Source organism: Protomyctophum parallelum (assembly GCF_964188405.1).
Source record: "Protomyctophum parallelum genome assembly, chromosome: 1".
Taxonomy (NCBI): Eukaryota; Metazoa; Chordata; class Actinopteri; order Myctophiformes; family Myctophidae; genus Protomyctophum; species Protomyctophum parallelum.
Genome location: NC_139697.1, coordinates 73,407,316 through 73,425,085, shown reverse-complemented (window position 1 = coordinate 73,425,085; position 17,770 = coordinate 73,407,316). Strand labels below are relative to the sequence as shown.

At 43.2% G+C, this 17,770-nt stretch overlaps 1 protein-coding gene across 2 annotated transcripts in view; it reads left to right on the top strand.

Annotated features, from left to right (window-relative positions):
* Positions 1-5,437: 5,437 nt before the first annotated feature.
* The window catches only part of mntb (MAX network transcriptional repressor b), a 35,993-nt gene continuing 23,660 nt past the window's right edge, over positions 5,438-17,770 (top strand). Inside the window, exons 1-4 of one of the 2 annotated variants that reach the window (XM_083771563.1) lie at positions 5,438-5,777; positions 13,709-14,348; positions 14,572-14,613; positions 17,401-17,512. In XM_083771563.1, the coding sequence (XP_083627689.1) occupies positions 5,705-5,777; positions 13,709-14,348; positions 14,572-14,613; positions 17,401-17,512 (867 nt within the window). In that variant the 5' untranslated portion in view covers positions 5,438-5,704. Of the gene's footprint in view, positions 5,778-13,708; positions 14,355-14,571; positions 14,614-17,400; positions 17,513-17,770 lie in introns of both variants that reach the window. The other variant, XM_083771562.1, reaches the window with a different exon arrangement.

The window sequence follows — 17,770 nt, the reverse complement described above, 5'->3', positions numbered from 1 at the left end:
TGGATTTTGTTTAGGTACAAAGGGATAGGCATATGAACTGAAAGGAAACCTGAAATGCGTCCATTCAATTTCAATCCAATATGGATTCATGAATAAGAATCAAATTGCTAAGGGAATGGGTTTCCAGATTGCTCAGAACTAAATTTTGGCCCTGCTCAGGAGTTAACCTTATCAGTAAAGCCTTCCGACTACATAAAAGACTGGCTGGGTGAAACGGGCATCAATAAAAGGCAGTGAGGAGATTTTCAGTCAGTCCCCCGGCTTTTATCAATTATGTATAGTGCGTCAGCTTACGTCTAAACTCACATGCACAGCTATTTCTTCCTGCCCTGTACAGTATCCTGGCAACAGTTGCCAAGACGGTGAGCGCCATGCATCCTGCACTGATGCACAGTGCACCACTCCCCTGTATATGATATATCCACCTAAAACAATCTAGTTGAGTTGTACGTGGAAAAATGTAGGAGTATAACTATAGATTTCCGTGTGTAAATCCTAGATTAATGAATCGATGTGACAATTGCCCATCGATTTATTCACGAAATTGATTTGGCCCTGCCCTGTTTTATACTTTTCAGCTGTTATAAAGTTGTGTCCATATGAAATGCTTTGTTTTTGTATTTACTATTTATATGATGTTAAAAGGGCATCATCTATCTTTTAATTTGAAGCTTTGGAAACTAGGCACAAAACCACAAAAAATAAATCTGCCTTTGGTGGGACACTACAGCAGACAAGATTACTATAGGAAGAGGGAAGGCATTAAACTAGTGGTGCTGCTAGGTGTATGAATAGAGGAATACAAACATTTATAGGAAGTAATGAATCAATAACTGTCTCAGACATCTCGTTTTTCCAGAGCCACCCAGCCAGAAACATTGGCCTACTTTATGGTATCACGCACTGTCTACTGTGTCTGGTGGTAGTACACACACACACACACACACACACTACATGCACTTCCTCGTGCACGATAAAACCATGAGAGGTTAGGTATAAAACTATAAAAAACATGCAGGCTAGCCTGCATTGTTGATGGGATAAAATGAGACACTGCTGGGAGGTTTCAAGGTCAAGGGATACACGGACTGAGACGAGACGTGATTACAAGATTCATTCCATCTGAAGACTTTTGTTTATGACAGTTAAGTCCTGAATATAAATAGGCTACATAATAAATTCACAAGACATGCTCAGTAATGTGGTGTTAAGTTAAAATATTTTATTCTCCGAGTGACACTGTCAGATAAAGGCCTATATAAGTGACCAATTACTTGTCTTTAGCCTATATGAGTGATTGCAAGTGAAAACTGTTCTTTGCACCGGTAGCTAGGCCTAGGCCTACTGGAGAAGGATTTGTGTATTTATATAGGTTTGTGTGTCATCCTAGTGCAGTTTACGTGACTAGCAATCTAATCCAACAGAGCCCCGTAGTGGTGGAACTGGTGGATGTCTTTGGAATGTCGCTAGGCGAAGTGTGCACTACTTTGGCACGACAATGATTACGCCCTCAAGTGGTAGTTAAGTACAATGACAGTCTTCAGTTCCTTTGTGGATGGTGTTCAGGGAAATTCCCTAGCATGATATACTGTGCACAAAATGCAAGCAACCCCTTGTCTAATATTGCTCTGCAGTCCGTTCTGGTGCAGTGAAACACAAAAACATAATCCTCTTCTCCCATTCAATGCACCTCCCCTCATGACTGAAAGTGGAACAGCCAATTATGTCGCCTTCGCCTGAATTCACCTCTTGGGTGCATTACATGAAATGTGTTGTGTTTCTCATATTTCTCATACACATATTACTGTTGCCCCTTAAAGACATCCATAACCAAAATGCTCATGTAGCCTACATAATATTGTTGGCTTCATTATGTGCAGCCATGAAGGTCAATTAATTAGGCTACCATAATTGTATTATCCTTGTGGTTTTCAGTGTTTCATTTCTCTCTCTCTCTCTCTCTCTCTCGCTCTCTCTCTCTCTCTCTCTCTCTCTCTCTCTCTCTCTCTCTCTCTCTCTCTCTCTCTCTCTCTCTCTCAGTATTTGTCCAGTGATGCAGCACTTCTAAATGGGTCAGTGTTTCCCACCTCAGTTCTTGTTCTGACCCCAGAGTTTATGCCCATCTGCTGCTCACTAGTCACAGCAAGAGCAACTATCTCTTCCTTCAACTATCCTTCCTCCTATCCTTCCTTGCCCCCCTCTGTTCTTCAAAGCATGCTGCTGTATTACAATACAATAGCCTACCTGACGTGATTATGAATTGACAATTTCAACTTTAACTTGTAAATCTGATTTTAATTGAAAGCCTGAAGGCGTTAATACGTTAACAGGCAGCCACACAGACTACACTCCTATTTTTTTCCTATTTTTTTTCCTAGATTATGTGTGTAGTATATGTATACAGTATTAGTGTGTAGACAAATATTGTACTTTTGACTCCACTACATTTCTGGGAAAGGTACATTAGTAATTAACATTTGTACCCTACAGAAAGGCCTAACCAGGGACTGGGGTTGCGAATTAGCTATTGGCTATATACTGTACAACGCAACGGTTTCATGTTTTTTTCAACTTGATACATTGTTTTTTTGTATTGTCCCTGTTAAATAAAAAGAGAGAGTAATGTAACTGTCCTCTTCTACCCCGGATTTCAACCCGGTTTCCTGCGCTGCTGCGCAAGTAGGCTTACTGAAATGCTTACCATTGAGCTAATAGAGCCTGACCTTTGACATCTGAAGAGCAGGGAGACTAAACACAACCACCCCAATTGTATAAATTATATTGCATTAACATACTCTACCATACTGATTGGACAAAATGTAATTTCATTCATTGCCCTATTTCAAATATAGTGAAAATAACCGATCTACAAGCTCACAATGTGTCACAAGGAAACATGTTGTGAGCTCTATTTTCATTATTATTGATATGTTTCGAAAGATTCTTAAATTGGGTTTTTTACTTTTTTTTAAGCAATGCATTGATTTTATAAAGAAAATGTACTTTGTCATTTTCACTTTTGAATATTAAGTATGTTTTAAAGGCTTTTTCTTTTGAATAGAAGTTACTGGTAAGTGTTTTTGAAAGCAACTCCAGTAGAACAACTTCCACTTGTGTTTGAGACTTGAGTACTATTTGACCAGGAGTATACTACTAATGATTACTTGTGTTTGAGTAATATTTGACCAGGAGAATGCTACTATTGAGTAGGCCTACTTTGTCCACAACTGTGTAGATGTACTGTATACATACATACATACATACACGTACAATCACGCCATTCTAAACTGCTGCCATGGTGTTTTAAACAGTTTCTCTTCATGCACACACACACACACACACACACACACACACACACACACACACACACACACACACAGGTGGCACTAGATAGTAGATGCCCTGCAGATAGAAGTATCTGCTACATACAAAACATAAATCACAGAGGTCTAGGGAGGCGCTCCTGGAATGTTTACCTTGCTAATGTACCATGTGTCAGCCTGTCACTGCCTCTCACTCAATCACATTACACACTGAGAAACCAACTGGCAGTCATTTCATGGCATGTATCTCGACATTCTCTGAGGGAAGAGGACTGACATAATTGAACACGGCAGTTAGGACCACAACTATAACAAATACAATGGTGAACAATACAGTTAAAGTTATAGTTATAGCCCTTATAAGCCAACCACCTTCAAAGCTACAGCCAGTGCAAATGTGTCCTTATATTGTCCTATGTCCTTATATGTAAACATATTTGTTTTGATGTGTTCACCAGCATTATTCATTTTATAATTTCTTGAATATTGTGTTTTAGTTTGTGTATTTAATAGTTATATATATATCTATAGTAATAAACTGACAACATAAAATAGTCTACGACGTAGCCTACATGAGTCCATTCTGTTGATATCTGAATATCAGTAGTTGACTAAACTTGGACCCAAGCTGTTTCCTAGCAAGTTGCTAGGGAACAGCTTGGGTCATGCTAGTAATGCAATTCCACTGATGAAATTCATTCAGACCTTGCATGATATATCCGTAAAAGCAACGTGGTTCTCAAAGTGGGTCCTTGTGGTGGTTCCCAGGAGGTCCCCAGCAAAATGAGGAACAGTTTAACCACACCATACCTAGTATTTGTATACTTTGGCTTTATTGAAAATAGATTATCTACAAGCTCACAATGCAATAACGATCGCGTTGTGAGCTTGCAGATCTGCAAATTTGTGGAAATTAGAAAAGCTTGTAAAAGTTGCGATCAAAAAAAGTTTCAGGTTTTTGTTTGTTTTAGTTTTTGAACACAACAGGCATCGTCATCTTTTCAAATAGGGGTCGGAGGCCAAATAGCCTATATCAATCTGGGGACCCTTGACATGGTGAACATGTTTTGAGAACCAACCCCCAAAAAACACGGCTAGTGTAAAGACATCACAGTTGAGTTGTGGCACGTAATGCATAATAACACAGCCATGAATGCAGGCTGGTAAACCACGCCCTCGTCATGGTTTGATTGACAGGTGGGATCCCGAGACAGCAGGGTGGCCAGTCACGCTCTCGCCATGCAAATGAGTCAGTGTCGGGCCGGGCGGGTGCCCATGTGGACCAGCACCATGCCTTGTTGTTCTGCACGCTCATTGGTCCGCACGCACAGACATGTCTGAATGCACTGCGGCCCTGCGCGGCTGCATACAAACCCCGGCGAATGAATTTGGGAATGGATCCCACGTACGTGTTTTGTTTTCCTTGGAGACTTTTTCCCTCACATGCTGAAAAAGAGAGCTCTACATTTCCCACCACAGAACTTCTGAAACATAGGTCAAGTGTATTATTTGCCTATGACTGCTCTAATTTGAATGTGTCTGACTTAAGTAATTATAGCAGTACTTTGTTGTTTTCTGCTTTTAACTTTGCTATGTAAAGCACATTGTAACTTTGTTTTGAAAGGCATTATACAAATAAACGTCTGAGTCAAAAAATGTCAAAGGGACAGGGAACAAAATAACAAAGCTAGATAAACTACTGATGTGACATCGTGCTACACGAGTCACAACACGTTTAGTTCGAGTAGGGTCCAGGCCTTAGAGTATAAATATAGGTCCAGGCCAGAGGTTCTAGGCTGGACCTTCATGGGGTCTAGCATCTTCTAAATGATTGATCATCTGAAACAAAGTGCTTAGCTCTGTTGAGTTAAATTAACAACACGGCTAGATGAAAATCAATCGTATCAAAATGCGGGTCTGGGGGCACCAGGCTGGGGCCTAATGCATATCAAACTGAACTGTGATGGGATCAGGATGGGATGAATGATCACTGATTCAGATTCAAGATGCTGAAGACAATCCGTGCCACCACGCAGCCAATGTCAGCCGTGTTTTGCCGAAGGTCGTAGTAAGAAGGGCGGGGCTAAAGCCCTGGGGGCGGGGCTTGCCTAGAATACGACTCGCCTTGTTTTGTGTGTATTCCCGTGGTCGCATCGCCATCTTGTTGCAATCATCTTTTACGTATGCAGAGGAATTACCTTCGGTTTCTCCAATTGATTTTTTCGGTCCCTTTTCGAGGAGAAAGAGGGAGGAACGATCGACGCGTGCGTGCGGGTTGATCGTGCACACCGGGCCTCGCTGGAGACTAAAAAAACACCCGCCCGTTTCTCTTGCTTCCTTCCGTCCCGGGGAACCGGGTCGCCTACCGTGAGGGACGCGCGATGAGCATCGATACTCTGCTGGAGGCGGCCAGATATCTGGAATGGCAAGCCCAGCAACAACAGACAACACGTGGTAAGTCGGAGCAGGAGCACCACCCTGACCCGGGCGGAGGCTACTAGACAGAACCGTTGATCAGCTGCAGCGGTCGAATCCCGAACCTGAAAGTTTTGGGGGGAAACGAGCCCGTCCCAGTCAGTCGCTACTGGTCATGCATTTCAACTGACCCGCCTAGTGGAGGAGAGCGGAAGCCTCCGGTGCTGCGTCAACAACATACTCAACCTGTCCATTAGTTATTATGTCCGTTTACCTGGCCTATTCCAAATGCGGAAATGGCCCCAAAAGTTTATTATTTTTCAAACTATTTATTTCTGCTGCGCGTGCGTGCGTGTGTGGTGTATGTGAACTGAACAGTCCGCTGACAGACACACACACACACACACACACCACGGCACGTTGCCCGCTCCTGCGCACTGTTGCTGGGGTTTTAGGTTACGTTCCGTCGCGGTAACTTTGTTACACAAGTGTCCCCACCTTCCCTCCCTGCCCTGACATTAACTACCCTGTACTAGCAGTAATGAAACCTCAGTAGTAGCCATTAGTTAATGATAAACACACTTTTTTGGTCCTTGTTGACGCACATCCCCCAGGCGGTTTTCATGAAGAAAGAATGGGCCCCTTTGGAGTCCTACTGACCCACTCTCTCATTCAGTCCGTCGTGGGGGTGGTAGGGCGGTGGCAGGAGAGACTGCTCTCTTTATGTAATGCCCTGGCTGACATGGCTCTGCTCTGCTATCTTATGACACACCGGGGCGGGTCCCCCCCTTGCTCTCGCTTTGACGCGCACGCGTGTATCTATTTGATGTCGATTTAAACTAAGTGATAGTGAAAGGTAAAATGCGTTATGTGACCTGCAGTCCCCCCGGTTTCACCCTCGGGCAGTTTATAAATAATCAACAGTACCAACAAGATACTGGAAAAGGGAACTGGGCTTCTTTTTGTCTCTCCCTTCTGATGACGTGTCAGATAATCTACACCCCCACTTACATACCGCGTGCTTGGCACACAGGGTGTGTTTTTGCCTTCACAAGACTTGTGCTTCTTTCGGGTCCATTTGACTCTCTGAGCACAACGTTCAACACGAGCCGACTCAGCCGAGGCTATGAAATATTGGATTGTTATTTTATATACGTAGGTTATAGCATTGGTTATGACTGACATGATGACATATGTCATCAATGATGATGACTCATCATCATCCAGACTAGTAAGCATAGCTTAAATAGTCACAGTTATCAACTTATTATTCTTTATTTAATTCTTAACAGCCACTGCTAAATTTCATTTTTTTTTAAATTAAGCGTTTTATTATACATTTACGTTACAAATCATGCAATGCATATGCATAATGCAAGTTGCCTTCCGACCTCTTAAAGGCAACAAAGTACTCTGTGCGTGCTTGGGCCCGCCCTCGACAACCACGTGCATTGTACCCCCCCCCCCCCTCCCCACCGCTGACAGCGGCGGGTCACGGGGAGAGGGGGGAAGTAGGGCAGCCCCCACACACACACATACAACCCCCCCCCCCCCCCCACACACACACACACACACACACACACACACACACACACACACACACACACATACATACACACCACTACCACCACCACCACAATTCTTTCTCCCCCGCCCCTTCCCTCCGTCAATGCAGGAGTTATGTAATTTACGTTTGCATGCATTTCCAAACTAGAGCATGGCTGAATTGTGTGTGTTTGTGCGAGTCAAGGGAAGGACACTCTGGGAAGAGCTAGAGAGACCAACTCTAATCCACAGAAATGCACACAAAAGAGGTCATTAACATGCACTGTATTTTCCTAGTCTGCATGCTTTGATGCAAAGTGAATCCATGTGTCATTAGGAAAAAAGGATGACATAATATGGGAATGTTAATGTCTAAACTAGAGTCAAATGCCTGCTGTGCTGTGTGAAGCAAGAGAGAAAGACCATATGAATGTGAATGATGTCTATTTCTGGGTGTCTGCTGCACTAGATTATTATTGTATATTTGACTAGACATACTAGAAGTGCGCTCAGATTACATGATTCATATCATAAAATGTAAAAAGAATAGAAAGCTCACAAACACTTGATGCGCTGTGCTCTTGTAGATCAAAGACCAGCTATTCCTGCTTTCATCGTAGGTCAAAATTTTCATATTTAAAATTTTTAAGATTGAAGCAGTTCATTTGTAATACAAAATGATGTGTAATCCCCTTAACATAGTTTTTAGCTCCTTGCACAAATAATGGTAGCTGGGTCACTTGTGTTATTTCACTCATGTCCAGTCTTTTGGGTGGTGGCCATATTTAGGTGAACTTGTGTTCAGGCTAGGCAATTATGATCATAATCCCACATGCTGTCAGTTAGGGGGAGATATTCTGTCAATAACTAGCATTTTAATCAACAACACACATTTATGACAGTTGTGTTACATGATTGTACTTTGCTGTGTGTTATACTGTACTGGCAGTAGCTGCTATGGGCTGTGTGGGTCTCAGGAATGAATCCATGGGAATATAACTGTAGTCATAGTAACTAAGGACCCTTGAGTGTGTGTGTGTGTGTGTGTGTGTGTGTGTGTTTGATTTCCTTGGAAAAGATTTTCTGGTTTATAGATTATTGCTCAATAATATTAATTGAACATATGAGTGCTATAATTAATCAAACTAGTAGATTTAATATTTTATAAAAAAATATTGATCATTTATTAAAATAATTGTTTATTAATAATTAATAAACAATTATTTAATTGATAATTGACAATGATCAATTATTATTGATCCCTATCAATTATCAAATAGTGAAATAAGATGATCTAAAAGGCCACATCACCACTGTTGTGTGACAAAGTCTAAAATAGGACGTCAGTGGTTAATTGATTTGTTGTAAGAAGCAATCATAAAAAACAACAAAAGAATCCCGTTCCCGATCATTTATCGGTTATTACTAGCTTAATCGAAAAAGTAATCAATATAATAATCGCTGTGAAGGAAATAATCGATAGCTTCAGCCCTAATTAATATATTTATGGAATATTGTGTTTAACTTGAGGAAACGGTGTGATATGTTGACATGGAGGGCCCCAGAATTTCATTCACCCCTCTGTGTGCGCCTGGCTGCGAGTAAAGCTGTGGAATAGAAAGAATACTTTCTATTTAAGTAGTAGTAGTATTTAAGTATCAATATCACAATGTGGAAATACTCTGTTACAAGTACAAGAAGTGTATGTATTCATGTATTCAAAACTTACTTGAGTAAAAGTATCAAAGTATTGGCATCAAGGTATACTTGGAAGTACTGGTATACTAGTATATGCAGAATGTCCTATTTAACAAGTTTTCGAAATGTATACAAATCTTTTGAAAATGGCTGATCTACAAGCTTACAACGCGCCACGACTATTTTCATATAGCCGAAGTGTATATAGGGTTGACAATCATGTTTTATAATAATCAAAATCTACAAAGTAACTAGAAAGTCAAGATTTAAAATAGTTTTTGTTGAGTATAACGTATAATATTTGCCTCTGAAATGTAGTGGAGTAGAAGTAAAAGTATTGAAAAATGGAAATACATGCACTTGGTTACACTGCATGTAAGCATGTCTCTCTGTACACACGCTGTACAGTGACGCGCTGTATATGTTGCCGTGGCGCCAAGTCTAGCTGACGCAGCTGAGTGGCTCCCTGACAACCGGCCCTGCCCATTCAACCAAGCAGCCTATCACAGGCTGGGGTTCGTTGCAGGCACGCACGTCGAATGAATGGTCCAGGCAGCAAGAGGGTTTCTCTGGTTAAAGAGGCACAGGCAGACATGTTCTCTCTCTCCACTCCTGTCTGTATCTGCTGTCTGCCTCCTGTGTGTGTGTGTGTGTGTGTGTGTGTGTGTGTGTGCGTGCGTGCGTGTGCGTATGAAATGTACATTTTCTTACCATGAGTTGTTCCTATAGGTGTAGAATATGAATTAGAATCATAATAATTAAGATTGGTGGCTGGACTGAGGATCCTCCATAATGGATGAAATGGTTTTGTGAGAGTGTCGAGCGGCCAAGGCAACAAATGAATAGAGACCAGTCCAGGGCACCTTCAATAAGGCTTTATTTCTTCCATTGTTTCTCAATCACTTTGACAGTCATATGCAAGACAACCTGTCATATCTCGGGTTAAAGACAACTGACTGCCTTTTATAGGGCAGTCCATTATCTGGTTAGCCCATACCATTTCCCAGGTACCAATAACAATATTCCCCACTCTTAGAATCACACAATGCCATTTTATATAAACTTACTCCATGTATATGCACCCTCAATACCTATTCACAGTTAGTAGTTAGCATAGAAATATATACACAACACATACAGGATTACATTCATTATAGTCCATCCCAATCCCCCCTGCTATCCATTTCCCACTTGGTCCCTCCCGGAACTATAAAAGGGGTGCCTATACCCGGAGGGAACTCATTTGCCCGAACACCACCCTGAGAGGAGGATGAGAGTAAACAGAGGTAAGTTTAGACATCAGAGATTTCCATTCCTTCTTCACAAGTCTTCTCATTATACTGGTCAATTAGAAAGTATGCTGTCCTCTTTATTCCTAAACTAATGTGCCTTATATCTGTTCATTTGTAGGTGTATGAGGAGATCCGCCACTTCAACGAATCACCGACAACTCATTGTCCCCCATGTATAACCTTGAGCTGCCCGCACCCCCCCTTAACTTCAATAAATGCATTTGTTACAATTTGTGTCCTTATTTACATTATACCATACATGTAGAATTGTGTTAGCATCTGCATTAGGTATAGTAACGGCGTCCGCCGTTACATTTCCTCCCCCCTCTCCCAAGAGTACAGTACCTCAGCCCTCATGTACCCGTGAGAGACAGTCGGCCACCAGGTTGGCCTTCCCTGGTCGATACTGAACTGTGAAGTCATAGGGTTGCAAGGCCAGGTACCACCCAGTGAGACGTGTGTTCGAGTCCCTCATCCTGTTCAGCCACTGTAGAGCCCTATGATCAGTCTCAAGGAGAAAGTGCCGGCCCAGCAAATAGTATTTCAGTGATTCAATGGCCCACTTCATGGCCAGGCACTCCTTCTCCACTGTCGAGTACCTTGTCTCTCGGTCCTCTAGCTTGCGGCTCAGGAACAGCAGTGGACGGCTCTCTCCCTCCACTTCTTGCAGAAGCACTGCCCCAAGGCCGACACCTGAGGCATCTGTCTGTAGTGTGAATGGTCGGGCAAAGTCAGGAGTGTGGAGAACAGTCTCATTTGTAATGGCATTCTTTAGATCTTTGAACGCTCGCTCACACTCATCCGTCCCTCTCACCTTGTTTGGGGCTGAGTCTTTAGTGAGGTCAGAGAGAATAGCTGCCCTCTCTGAACAATGGGGTATGAATTTCCGATACCACCCTACCAGCCCTAGGAACCCCCGAACCTTCTTCTTAGTGGTGGGGGTGGGGTATGAATGGATGGCATCCACTTTCCCCACTCGAGGTTTGATTACCCCCTGTCCAACAATATGGCCTAGATACTCCACCTGTTTCTGTGCCAATGCACACCTGCGTGGATTGATGGTGAGCCCCGCCCTTTTAATCAGGTGGAGGACCTCTTGCAGATGAGCCACATGTTCCTTCCACGTCTGGGGAAAAAAATGACACAATCATCCAAGTATGCTGCTGCAAACTCCGGCACGTCCCTCAGTACTGGTGCCCCCTGTAGGCCAAACGGCATCACTTTGAATTGAAACATACCATATGGTGTCGTAAATGCTGTCAGCTCCTTGGTCTCAGGTGCCAGGGCAAGTTGCCAATACCCCTTGCTTAAGTCAAGTGTGGAGATAAATGCGGCGTCCCCCACCCGCTCCAGCAACTCATCAATCTTGGGCATGGGATAGGCTTCCATCTTAGACACTGAATTGAGGTACCTGAAATCAATACAAAATCTCAGGGAGCCATCCTTTTTTGGCACCAACACAATAAGGGCTACACCACTCACTGTTCGATGTTTCAATTATGCCCATTTGCAGCATCAGTTCAATCTCCTCCTTAAGTTTGGGCACTATACGTTCCGGGATCCTGTAGCACTTCCGGCGGGGTGTAGCATCCGTTTTTAGGTATACCTTGTGCTGTGCCAGTGTTGTAAAGCCAGGCTTTTCTTGGAACAGCTGAGGGTCCAGCATTGCTCTCATCTCCTCCTGCTGGTCAGGCTGGAGATGAGAGAGGTCCACTGCACTGGGCTTGGTGACCTCGGTGGGGAACGACTGCTCTCTCTGCTCCTCATCCTCCTGAGCACAGACCAACAACTGTTGCTGGGCTGGTTGCTGGCTTGGTAGTAATTGCTCCTGAAAAACCTTCAGTAGGTTAAGATGGGTTGCATGCATAACCATTTTATACACTGACTTAAAGTAGGCTCTGCTCTGGATGCAAGGCTCCTTACACTAGTGGTTCCCAAACGTTTTCATGTCAAGGACCCCCAAAATGACACTCATTAGCCTGCAGACCCCCATTAGAAAAGATATACCAGGGACCCCCATAAGAGAACATGTTTACATGGGTCCATTTGGTTCCATTTGTACACTCTCAGGGTTACAGACCCCGGACCCCACTTTGGGAACCACTGCCTTACACCAACAATTCAATCTGAGTCAGAATGCAGCACATACAATTGACCTGTTATCTGCCCATGTTAGATGATGATTATTATCTGACCCCCATCCACCTTCTTATCATTGCTTTCGGTGTCTGGTGGTGTATGTCCAAAACGGTCAGGAAAAGGAGAAAAGAACATGTGTTCCAGTGGATCCAATGTGGTTTTTATTATTTACTCACAATCTTGTTAATACTTTTAGGTTAAATCATTATAAAACTCACAGACACACTTCACCACTTAATTATGTTTTAGGTCACATTCCCACCTAATACTTCGGTAGACTCGATGCATAGGGGCGGAGATATTGGGATTGTTGCATATTTAATTTGCTGCGGTTTGCCTTCACACTGTCATCCGCAGCAATTGGAAACGCAGCAGGGGGGACCTTTATCAATTTGTTCCATTCATAAACTAGCCTACACAGTGAAATCTATGGTGATAAATTATACTCATATACTCATGTGTCTTGCCGTTTGGGACTGGACCCCCCCCCCCCCCCTCTCTCTCTCGCTCTCTCACTATACGCATGCAGCCACGCATTGTTCTTTTGGGCATGGAGGCACAGCGCTGAGCGCACTGATATAACAGACAGCAGCGCAAAATGTTTACAAGTTTATCGAGATGAAAGTCCCTACTCCCCAGTCCCCACACAGTGACAGCACTCCATGTTTACGGCACGCACAGACAGACAAAATATTCTGTAGGCTATAATACACTGCAGTGTTTTTATGTGTTTTCTTAAGCAATTGATTAATGTACTCGTCCTCATTTCGATCAGGGCTTCAGTCTCCTCATTCGACCACGTCTATCCACGGTAACGGACATCTTTGTGCTGCGTAAAATATGCCTTCTCCGTCTCCAACTGTGTTCAGCTCCTCACCCGCCACATTGTTTGCTTAATTTCCTTTATTTACTGCGGATTGCATTCACACCTGCACCGAATCGTAATCAAGTGCGATTGGAAGCGAAGCGAAACGCCCGAGTAGAATGCGGTTCTTTGATACGCATTAGGATTTGAATGAGCCTTCACACCTGCCAAACGAAGTGCACTTTCTGAAAATGTGCAGCAGGATTCGTTTTAATCGCAGCAAAGCTCTCTGGTGTGAATGTGACCTTAAATATAGTCGTGTTATGAGCTTCTAGATCTGCTTGTACTACGAAGTAGGGCATTTATTTACGAAATATGGCGATAGAAGGTTTCTGCCCAACAGAGACTATACTGTATCTTTCCTTTATATTGTTGTGGCTCCCTGCTCTACATCCCTCTGACCTCTGACCTCATCCCATGTCTTCTCACAGAGGAGGATCAGCGCAGAGAGAAGGAGCTCCTCGGCCGGGAGGAGTCCAGGCGCATGGAGGTGGCGGCGACCCTGACAGCCCAAACAATCAGACCCAACCACGTAATCTGGGGCGATGGCCATCACCGGCATCAGCCACCACTACCGCAACAGCAACAACAACAACCGCGGCACCCCTGTCCCGCACCTCCTGTCCCGCCTCCTCCTCCGCCACCCCTCCCGCCTTCCCATGTGCCCATCACCGTCATCCCCATGGTTCCCGTGGTCACGGCCACTTCATCGGTCCCTCCCCTCCCGTTCACTGGCCCCATAACCGTGGCCACAGCGGTCCACAGCTCCGCGCCGATCAAAAACGGCCACTCCTCCCCTCCCCAGCAGACTGCTCCCCGACACCTCCTGTGTGCTCCCCAGGTGAAGGTGGAACCTAGCTCGCCGCCGCTGGCCGTCGATGTAAAGCCCACCATGCCCATGCAGCCTCAGGTTCAGATCCCGTACACCTCGCCAATTGCCGCAACCACGCCGGCCTCCCAGCATGCACTGCTCCCCCAGCAAGCCCCGACCCCTGGTTCCCCTCAGCCACGAACCAACGGGTTGATGGTGGACGACATGCGGTCCATAGACGGGAAGAGGCGACCTGGAGGGTTAGTGTATGTGTATTGTATTCTTGACAAAATGTTGGCTATAAAACCAGTTGATTAGGCTTGGCATGATGAAATGGGCACAGTTAGATTTAACTAATGTTTCATAACATTTGGGTGGTTTTATGGACTGGGGATAAGGAATGTATGTCAAAAATAAAATGCATTAGTAGGAAAAAGTTAGCTTATTGTATCTTGACGTGTCTGTGGGTGTGTATGATTACAGAGCTGGTACCAGAGAGGTTCACAACAAGCTGGAGAAGAACAGGTGAGTCACAATGTAACACCAGTGTATTTCTGCTGACTCATGGACAAACATTAAAGCAAATTATCAGGTTATTTATTAAACCTTTATTTAACCTGGCAAAGAATTCTAAACCTTTTTTTTAAGAGAAACCTAACCAAGAGGACTGCATAAAAACGGATACAGTTGGGATTCATAAAAAGAAAATAACACATACATAATAAATAAATGTGATATTAGGGCTACAGGTGTCAATTATCTTCTTAGTGGTTATTTTATTGATGACCTTTTCTATTAAATAAATAATTGAGAAGCGAAAAAAGTGAAAAAGATATTTAGAATGGACTAGTCTGATTAAGCACTATTTGTACACACAAAATGAGCAGAAAAGGGCAAAACAAATCTACAAGCTCACAACGTCGCATCGTGACACGTTGTGTGCTTATGCTGCGAGAGTGAGGTCTAGCCAACACCAACTCTGGATTCCTGGATTTCTGCCCTCCACAATTTCCTATCCAACATCAGGTTCTTGAGCTCTTCAGTGTTGAAGAGCTTATACAGTAGATGTGCTATTTTCGCCTTTTGAAAATCAATTATTTTATTTTGTTTTGATTAAATATATTAGTTTGATTAACTGTTGTAGTCCTGTTACTGATATAGAGACAATTTATAATACTTAAGTTCTAAGTTCTAATTCCCTTTCGGTTCGATTTAATTTGAATACTTCCTATGTACGGTACATAAAAGAGAAGGCCAATTGGATTTTATATGGTGGATTGGAAGATGTTTACAACCAGTGACAAATTGCAAGTCACAATGAGACAAAGTGTCCAGCGACCACATAGGAACGCATGTACAACAAGTCGCCATAATATTGCAATGACAAGAAGGTCGTCAACTTGTCAACACAAGGTATATCATCATGGCTCTAAAGGAGAGCCAGGATTTATTTCACAAGTAGAAGTTCACCTGGAGGCCACTTGGGTTCCCGACTTCCCCTAGGAATAGTGTCCCAAGTGTCTTTGGGCAAGTGTCTTTACCCCCTAACTGCTCCCAATGAGCAGGTACCTTGCTTCCTCTGCTGTCAATAAACTAATGTGTTTATGGAATGAGTGAATGTAATGCTCATTATAAAGCGCTTTGGATAAAGGCACTATTTAAATTCAGCAAAATTTAACCTTGAAAACAGTTTAGTTAGTGTGGTTGTCTATTGGCAAGCAGACTATTGTTATTGCACTTATATAATATAAAAACGTTGAAATCGTGCAATAACTCTATATTCTCCCCTCCGATTGGCCAGTGATTCTGAACTCTTCCCAAGGCATTTGTGCGCTTTGCCCTCATCTGATTGGACAACTCAACTCATCTAATTGAGAAATATTCCTATAGAGATGGCAAGTAACCACAGTCGCAATTCCGCAGGATTGCATCATTCTATTAGTTTTGTTGATATTTAATACCAAGTTTAGTTGCTGCAGGCAGGACTGAACTGATCAGTTGCAGACTGGAATGTCAAAAGGCCTGTACAGAAAATGCCAAATACATATTTTCTAAGGTTGTTGACATAAATGGAGAACGATATAAATTGAAATGGTCAATTTAATTAATAGTAGCTCCATGTGATATTGGCAGGGAATGCATTGTCAACTTGCACACATAATTAGGCATTCAGGACACAAGGATTCTAAAGAAAACCAACGGAAATAAATTGCCCATTGAAACGGTTAAGCATGGCTGACTTATGAGTCAGAGTGCAGGAATCTTTAACAATTTATGTAGGTTAGATGTTTCACTAGACTAGAGCGTACATAGCCAGAAGAAGCATGGCTGACTTATGAGTCAGAGTGCAGGAATCTTTAACAATTTATGTAGGTTAGAAGTTTCACTAGACTAGAGCGTACATAGCCAGAAGAAGATTGTAATACTTTCTAAAACTTCTTTGGATAGTTTAGGTTTTCGTGATTTCATAGGTAAAATTCCGAGCTAAGGTAGCTAGTAACTAGCTAGTAGCATTACATGATTGATCATTTACACGGTCAGTGAGAGAATTCTCTTAAACTTTAAAATATCCTTTCAAAACAGACATATGGTTCATTTCACATAGTTGGAAAAAGTCAGCGTAAGAAGAATATTCCGCATAGCCAGTTCACAGCGCGGCAGAGTGCTGGTAATCACGTTGGCACAACCGGCAGAGAGATCTGTGTCCCCAAGTGCACATCCAGCCGGAGGTCCCATTATGAAAACGGAATGCACAACAGGTGTGTGTGTGTGTGTGTGTGTGTGTGTGTGTGTGTGTGTGTGTGTGTGTGTGTGTGTGTGTGTGTGTGCACACGCGTATTGGAGAGGCACCTGGGACAGAGATACACTTAACAGCAGGACAGCAGGCACACAATGGGAAAGCTAGCATAGTAGCAGGTGGAGAGAGGAGATGCACCTGTCGGCAACAACAGCAAAGCAACAGGCAGGGAGCACAGCAGGGACAGCAGACTGGAGGAGGGGGTGGGCAACCGGCAGGTACAACAGTAAAGCACGGAGCAGGATGTCAACAGTTGCAGGATAAATACAAGATCACGTTGGGTTTTGTTGTTTAAATCCATACATTTGGTTTATTTCAAAGTAGTTTTTAGCTTGAAAATGTTTTCTTTCAAACCAAAGCACAGTAAAAACCACAAACATGACACATGAAACAAACTTAGAGATGTGTGGTGCCATCTTGCCATCAGTTCCCTGCATGCTGTTGGTAGCCAGTAACCAGAAACTCACCCAGACTTACAGTTATCCAATTCTTTCTATGTCTTTTCCATTCTCCAGACGAGCACACCTGAAGGAGTGTTTTGAGACCCTGAAGAAGAATGTTCCAAATGTGGATGAGAAGAAGACGTCCAACTTGAGTGTTCTCCGCAGCGCCTTGCGTTACATACAGGTACCCAAAAAACAGTTATTCTTTCCCCCAAACCCAGAATTACTTGGATCAAATTCTACAAAGTTTGACTATATGGCCTGTAGTCACACTATTCAGTTGTTGTTTTATTCTCAGGATCGTGGAGGGCGAGGGGTCAGAGTAGCTTTCTGAGATATCTTTCTTAATGCTGCAGTGATGTTGAAATGAAAGCGGTCACCAAACCTCTTGAAAGTCTTTACATACTATTAGTATAGAGTTTGTTGTGTGATCGTTGGGTGC